This window comes from Piliocolobus tephrosceles, chromosome 17 (assembly GCF_002776525.5).
Source record: "Piliocolobus tephrosceles isolate RC106 chromosome 17, ASM277652v3, whole genome shotgun sequence".
NCBI lineage: Eukaryota > Metazoa > Chordata > Mammalia > Primates > Cercopithecidae > Piliocolobus > Piliocolobus tephrosceles.
In genome coordinates this window covers 26,207,394-26,215,156 of record NC_045450.1, presented here as the reverse complement: position 1 = coordinate 26,215,156, position 7,763 = coordinate 26,207,394, and the positions used below count along the sequence as shown (strand labels likewise).

At 57.1% G+C, this 7,763-nt stretch overlaps 1 protein-coding gene across 8 annotated transcripts in view; it reads right to left on the bottom strand.

The window, feature by feature from the left end:
• Positions 1-1,374: 1,374 nt before the first annotated feature.
• The window catches only part of KIAA0556 (KIAA0556 ortholog), a 233,999-nt gene continuing 227,610 nt past the window's right edge, over positions 1,375-7,763 (bottom strand). For 7 of the 8 annotated variants that reach the window (XM_023192932.1, XM_023192933.1, XM_023192935.1 and 4 more), the window contains 5 exons: positions 6,662-6,801; positions 4,708-4,809; positions 3,971-4,131; positions 3,772-3,860; positions 1,375-3,167 (listed from right to left, as the gene is read on the bottom strand). In XM_023192932.1, coding sequence (XP_023048700.1) covers positions 3,112-3,167; positions 3,772-3,860; positions 3,971-4,131; positions 4,708-4,809; positions 6,662-6,801 — 548 coding nt within the window. In that variant the 3' untranslated portion in view covers positions 1,375-3,111. Of the gene's footprint in view, positions 3,168-3,771; positions 3,861-3,970; positions 4,132-4,707; positions 6,802-7,763 lie in introns of those variants that run through there. The other variant, XM_023192937.2, reaches the window with a different exon arrangement.

Here is a 7,763-nt window from a genome sequence, read left to right as displayed (position 1 = left end):
TCCTTTTTCCTCCCTGGAGAGGGAAGAGGAGCTGGGAGATTCCAGTCTGGGACATTCCTTGAACCCCAGGTTGGAGGTGGGGCAGAAAGGGAGGCAGGCTGAGCAAGCAGGATTGCTGAACCGACCGGGGCCTGCCTGTGGACAGGTTTTATTTAATACTTGGCTCACTCAGTGTGTGTTTGCCTGTTTGTTGAAGTTGAGCCAACATTTAAAAGTTAGATTTCACATTAAAGATAAACGAAATGCCTGGCTGTCTGGCTTCTCTTAGATCTGAGGTGTGGCTGACCCCTTCGAAGGGCCTGTGCCGCTGTGCTGACCACAGTCCTTGCAGGCCAGTGCTGACATCTCTCCCTGACATCACTTGCCTGGTTCCTGAATAACGGGACTCCAGGCCAGGGTCTGGCTGGGGCCTGGAGAGCTCAGCGGAGCTGAGAGGCTGGGACACCCGTGCCGGCCTCCCACTCTCGCAGAGGGAATGCTGGAAGATCTGGGCTGCCCTTGAGGGTCTCCAGGGCTGGCCCAGAGATCCCTCCACCAAGAGGAGGGAGGGCGACTGTTCTCCAACACCAGGGTGGCTGGGCACAGCCAGGCCTCTGTCTTTGTAGGAAATCAGAGGGAACGGGGGCATGGAGCAGGCCGGCCAGAGCCCCTGCTGTTTTCCCTCTATGCTTGGGGCTGGGCCTCTCCTGGCTGGACAGAGGGGGCTCTCTCCTCCGACCCACACAGCGAAGGAAAGTGGGGCTTCTAAAGGACTCTCCTACCTGCTGCCAATGCTATTGTTAGTGCCTGAACTGCAGTGTGACCCTCCTCAGCTGAGCCCGCTTTCCCGTCGAGGGCTGCTTTATCCAGAAGCCACGAGCTGCCAACATTCACCCCTGGAGGCAGCAGGGGCGTGGCGGGTGGTGGCAGGGAGGAGGCCCAGGAATTGGGGGTCTGGGGGCCGCCATTCCAGGATCCACACATGGTGAAGGGAAACCCCGGGGCCAAAGACCCAAGGGATGTCTCAACCCCCACCTCAACTCTCCAGGGGCCCTCTGAGGATCTGTGCATTGGCTAATAGCTTCCAAAGCTGTGTGTCCCAGGAAAGTCGCACCACCTCTCTGTGTCTCAGCTCCCTCATCTGTAAAGTGAGGATAATAATAGTGCCCTCCGCAAAGGGTTGTGTGACGTGGATTAAACAAGTTAGAGCCAGGCATGTAATAACCACTCTGTATGGATGGGCTACTACTGCCTGTTTCTACGGCATGACAATCTCACTGAGCAGCCAGGGTGCCATCATGACCCCATGTGCAGCTCGGTGAGGCCTTCTCTGTGTCACTCAGCTCCTGGAGGCAGCATGGACTCCCCGTCTGACCCCAAATCCGGTGACTCGGATTATATTCTTAATAATATCTTTTATTAATTTTGCAAGAGGAAAAAAATAGAAATTTATTTTAGAGTTAACGCCTGTACAGCTTTTTTCCCCCTCCTAAATTGCACAGTACATACGATTATTATAAACATCAGCTGAGGTTCTGGGAGTGAGCTTGAGTCGTGTTAGTGCCATCTCCCTGACAAATCTGACCTGTGCGCACATCTCAGTGGGGAAGGAGCAGCCGGGGCTCCCTTTAATGCAGCGGCACTGGTTTGGGTACAATAGCTGGATTGATCAGCCCCTGACTCCCCCGGCGGGAGGTGCTCGTCACATCTGGGAGTTGAGCAGAGGTGCCAGGGGCTTGGAAGCTGGAGAAATGATGGATCTTTCTCCGGGAGAAACAATTCTTATCTCCACATCAGCCCCGTGCTCCAGATGAAAAGCGCATTTGCATAGCTGCTCGAGCCCAGGCTGCTAAGCTCAAGAAGTATTTGCCGGGGCTCTCAGTTGCATAGGAACGTACCTCGAGTACAGTACTGCGGCGGGCTGGGCTGGGCGCCAGAAAAACAACGGATTAATATTTGGAACGAGAAATTACCCACCACTGGGAAACCAATTAGGTCCCTGATCCGAGCTTGTTACATCGATGGAAATAGATGCGTTCTGGGCTTCACTCGGCTGGGGGTGCAAGGCACATTTCCAACTCGCTGGGAAGTGGCTGAAGAGGGAGACGGGGTGGGGGCCCGGGAAAGGAGCACCTCGCTGCCTGCCTCCAAGGGCACAGGGGCATAGACAGAAAGCAGCCGCGCCAGTGAGCACCGCCTCCATCAGACCAGGAGGGACATGTGGCAGAGAGTGCAGGGAGGGCCTGCTCAAGGGTGGGAGGAGATGGGGAGAGCGTCCTCGGCACCCCCCAACACCTGCAGCCAGAGGGCATTGCGGTGGGTTCTTCTGGCCCTCTGGGGTCTGGAGCTGCCAGCCTGCTGGCCGCCCACCCACCCTTCCTGGCCTGGCAGCAGCACAGAGAGGATGCCCTGGCCTGCCAGAGCAGGCCCAGCTCTTGCCAGGGTGGATGGCGTGTGGCCCAGCTGACTTCCTTCCCTCTGCAGGATGCACAGCCTTGGCCAGTTTCTTATCAGGCCCAATGAGAGGAGAGAGGCCCCTATACTGGGATGAGAGAGGATCTTGTGGACCCATGTAACCAGGAAACTACCCCAACCTCTCAGCCAGCTCCACCAGTCCCAAAATGAGACAGGGATGCAGGAGAATGGGGGTGTTGGCCGCTGAAGCTCAGGTTTCTGAAGGCAGAGTCTCCCTGGGCAGCCCTGCCTGCTGGAATTGTGGGGTGGGGTCTGGTCTCCCACTGTCCTGCTCAGCCATTTTCTGGGCCCTCTGAGACTGGATGGGAGGCCTCCCCACCCTGTCATTGTCCTGCTCTGAGTCAGGGTCAGCCCAGGCCCAAGTGGTCATGGGCTCTGCTTTGCTGGGTCTCACAGCAGAGGCATGAAAGCAGGTGTCCCGGGCTCCCTGCAGCCAACCTGGAACTACAGAGGATTGCCGTGCCCTGCAGCCATAGCCATCTGTCACTCCAGTAGCATCCAGGGCTGATCTCCTGAGTCCCCTCTCCCCAGCGGGCTCCCCTCAACACTGTGGTTCACTTCCAGCTCCTGGGACTGAGGGTGAGGGACACGGGTGCTAAGTGGGGCTGGTGACAGAGCCCAGTGCAGTGGGAGGACCAGCTCTCCCTTCTTCACCCGTCAGCAGCGCCGTCGTCTCATCTCCTTCTCGCTGATGCAGGTTTTGGGACGTAAGGCTGTCATGACAGGGCACAGAGGGACCAGAGTTACTAAGTCTCAAAGGCTGAAGGTGCCCCACACTCCCCAGTGAAATCCAGCAGCCTGGATTATTGCCATTCAAGGCCCTTCGAAAAGTCCCTGCTCTTGGGGTGTCTGGCATGCTGGCCTCTTCCCTCTGCCTGGAGCAGGCTTTGCCATAACACCCCCCTCAGCCTTTGCCCAGGCTGCCTGGCACACTCCTCACATCCTTTAGGATCCAGCTCAAACATCACCTCTTCCAGGAAGCCCTCGCCTTGGGCATCCTCTATTGGTTTCCCACGGCCCAGTGCAAACCCCTTTAACATGGTGCTCTGCCCCTGACTGCCTCCCCTCTCTGTGCCCATGACACTTGGATTCAGGAAGCTCCACTTGTTACAGGTGCCTGCAAGAAGCCGGAAGCATGTTGCTCCCCTGGTTCTGACCCCTTTGGCTCCTCCCCAGGCCTTTGGGCAGGCTCCTGGGCAGAGGAGAGGGGTCTCGGGACAGGCAGCGGTGAGGGCGGGGCTGCAAGGCCACCAGTTCCTTCTGTATTCAGACCGAGCTCCCGAGGCGTGATGCTCTGGGCAGAGAGACGCCACTGACCTGGGTCAACAACGCTCTGCTTCCGTTTTGCGTTGGTCATGATTTGGTTTTCATTCATCATCTGGACATCCTGATCCTCGGCCTGATTCCTGTGGGGAGGAAGGAAACACACGATTCGATCAGGCTCCTGGCCGTGTGTCCCAGCCATCCATCCTCGTTAGGGCCGGTGGGGAGGCCATGGGGCCGGCTGGGGCCATACCTGATGGTGCTATGTTTTTCCTGGTGGCGGATGTCCCTGTCCTCGGTGAAGAGGATGGTGTGGTAGGGCACAGTGGGCTCACATGTGGGCAGGATGCCCCCCACCAGGTGGCTCACCATGGCCAGGATCCCGTTGTACACGAGCAGGTCATCCACCAGGAGCTGCAGGGACATGGGGCGGAGCTCATGGGTGCCCCTCCTCCCTCCGTTGACCTTGGGCAAAGCGCATTACTGCTCTGAGCCTTTCTCCTTGAGAAGACGGGGCTGCCAGGAACAAGTGCCTGCTATGTGCTGTGTCTGCCTTGTGATTTCAGATCTTCACAACCATTGGGAAAGACAGGAGCCATCAGCCCACATTGCAGATGAGAAAATTGAGGCCTGAGGGGCTTTAATACCATTAGCACAAGCAGCAGAGCTGGACGCAAACACAGGTCTCTGGTCTCCAGGGTCCCTCCCTGTCCTCCCCATCCCAGGGTCACCGCCCCAAACCAGTGGGATTCTAGAGGAAAAGATGAAAGAAAACCCACTTTCTATTTGTTCAGGGTGACACTGAAATCACTGCCAGGAGGTTCTGAATTCATGGTTGGGTGGTAAATTTGCCTGCATCTGAGGACCAGGCATTTGTGTTGAGGGTTGCAACAGAGAGAAGTAAATCAAACTGCGACAAATGATAATTGCCGGCGGCCTAATTACCAACGAGCATAATTATCTCAAAAAACCCAGCTAATAAGTACTTACGCCAAACTCCTTCACCCCTCGATGGGGTGTTTTCGCATAATTCCACAGTTTGATCATTGACACGGTGGTAGGCAGATCGAAAATCACATAAACCCGGTTCACCTGTCAGAGAGCAGAACTAATTAAAACAGGCATGTTTGGAAACAGAGGCACTTGGCTGGGCTGGGGGCACCAGGCGTGGGCTGGGGGTGAGCGGTGGTGCCCAAGGCAGCGCCTGCCACGTGGGCCAGCCTGGAGTTCCGCCCCCTTTCATCTCCTCGAAGCCCATCTTGAGTCAGGTCACGTGTGGCTGCGTTTGCAACAAACCGCTGAGCTGGCTCTTGGAGGGCCTGTGTGCTTGGGCCTGGCGGGGCCGTCATTTCAATGCCAGTGGAGAATTGGGAACATCCTTGGCCATCCCCTACGTCCCCTCAGGTCAGGCCCAGAAATAGTCTAGAGCCCCGTGAGCTAAAGGGACAGTCCCCAGCTCGGGTTGAGCACCAGCCATGGTGATCAGCTTCTGACCCTGTCTGTCCTTTCCCCAAACCATTGCTGAGAAGCAACGCCAAGGTGCTGCTGGGCAATGTCCAGTGCGTGTCTGTGAACCTCTGCTGGGGGAGTAAGGAGGGCTGTCTAGATCGGGGCAGAATCCAGTGGGGAAAGTGGGATGGGGCAGCCTCGAACAGCCCTCCCTCTTCCCACCCCCAACCAAGGCTCTCAGATATTAGCGGGGGGACCCTCCCTTGCAAGACAGAATCAAGAAATAAGCATCCCACACTGGCTACAGGCTGCAGGCTCAGTCCTGCCCCAGGCCCCAGTCCCCAGCCTGTGACTATCCTCAGAATGTCCCAAGAGGGAGTGGGGCTGCTCGGGGAGGGCCAGCCTCCTGACTGGACCGTGGAAACAATAAAGGTCAGGGCGAGGGTCCTCAAAGTCAGTTGCCTGTGAGGCTCAAGCAGATACACATGTTGGAGTCCAGCCGTGAGAGCAACAGCTGAAGTTGCCTCACCCCAAAAGGCCTTCCAGTGCTAGACAACGGAAAATACCCACTGGCCGCCAGTGGGTGGCCCAGGTCTCAGGCAGGACAGAGCTGTGTTGCCCCCTCTCCAATGGGGCAGGGGAAGCTGATGGACGCTCAATAGCGGGGGTCTAATTTTAGGGTGGCCTTTGGAAAACTTCCGTCATAGAATTGCTGACGCTGTACCTTCCTGCGTCTTGAGAGAAAAAGGTGCCCCCGATCCCCCACTCAGTCCCATGGCATGGATAAGGGACACATCCCTGGTCATATGACTGTCAAGAACCCGCTGTGCATCCCTACCAGGCATCTGGCCCCGGGCTGAGAGGCTGGAGGGGGGCTGACCACCCCGTCCATGGCCTGTGGCTTCTCCTCTTCCTCTCCACCACAACCAACCACGTCAGCTCACCATGAGGCCTCAGAGCTAAACGCTAAGCAGGACTCAGTGCAAGGTTTGAGATCTGGGAAACTGAGTCAGTTGGCCGGAAAAGCTGACCAGGCCAATTTGGGGCCAGAAGGAGGGCAGGGCGGCCGTGCTGGGGTCATCTACCCGGTGATGTAGGAAGGGGCAGAAACTGTGGGTGTGCAGAGAGCTGGGTGGGGAGGAAGAGGGCACAGCGGCTGCAAAGCCAGGCAGAGCAGAGAACCAGAGAGGGCTGCCTGCAGGGACCAAGAATGACCAAGCCCTCAGGCAGCTGTGCTGGGGTTCCTGGCTTCAGATTCCCATGGGGCCCCTTTCACCCCTGGTGTCCCCTTATACAAGAGAAAGAATTGCTGGCCTGGAAGAGCTGACCCCATCAGGCAAGGTAGCAAACACCTAAACCTTTCTGACAGCTCCCAAGCATCTTGGCTTGAGATTAACTTGACCTGGAAGAAAGACGTGTCACTGAGACCAGGGAGAGAAAGTCCCCCTGCCCGCCTGAGGGCCAGGAGCTGCGGTGGCCACTGCTGGGAACCCACCAGGCCCGGCAGGATGGGAGCCAGCCACATGTGCCGGCCATCACTGGTGTCGTTCACTTGGTCGATGAGCTTGTCCGGGGTGCGGACGTCCCCACCCACGCCCTCCAGGGAGTTCACGCTGTCAGGGAAGGCCGCAATATCTGAGGAGGCGTCTAAGTTGCCATAACCCAAATCTGTGTGCTCGGGGGCTGCCAGCTGCCCTCAGGCTGCCAGCGTGGCTCGAGGGACTCTGGGGCTGGCAGGGCTGATGCTCGGGGCAGCCGCAGCAGTGACAGCTGAATTGGACGTGTCCTGGGGAAACGGGGAGTGCCAGGCCCAAGGGGAGCAGGTGTGTGTGGAGAGGTGGACAGTTTCAAGTAGAGAGAGAAGGAAACCACCCAGAAGGCTGGCTGAAAAAGAGGCCTTGCAGGGAACTGCTGGAGCTGGGGACGTAAAACGTTGCTGCTGCTTGGGAGGGTGGAAGGCAAGCTCTGCGGAGGTTTTCTTTTGGAAGGGAATGGGGTGGTGGCTGGATTCTGCCCTGGCATGTAAGGATCGTGCTGAGCCTTTCTTCCTGGCCAGTGTGGAAGGAGCCGGGGCAGCTGGACCCAGCTAATGTGATCTGCAGAACCCAGCTTCTAGCTCTGCCTTTGCCATGATGACATATGAGAGCTTGGGCAAGTCACATGTCAACCCTGGACCTGTGTTCCCATCTGTAAAATGGCTATAAAAACCTCCAGCTCCCAGAATGGATGTGAGGATCTCAGAGTGCACCAGATGAGAGCCCTTTGGTAAAATCAACGAAACTTTATAGCTTCGAGAAGTCACTAACAATGATAAAAAAAATCAACAATGATTCATCCCAGCTGAGGAGGGTGGTGGCACCCGGGGCAGGCAGAGAGAGATCCAACTGGAAGCCAGGGACCCCAAACAGATGCAAGGCAGGCTTTAGGGTTCAACCTGCCCTGGTATTTCCCTAACTGTGGTGGGCCAGCAATCACAGATTCAAGATCCCAGGGGGCCGGGCAGGTTACATGAAAGAGGCAGGATAGCGTAGTGCTTGGCCAAGAGCCAGTGTCTGGACACAGACTCACTGGCTGTGTGACATTAGGCAAGTTACTCA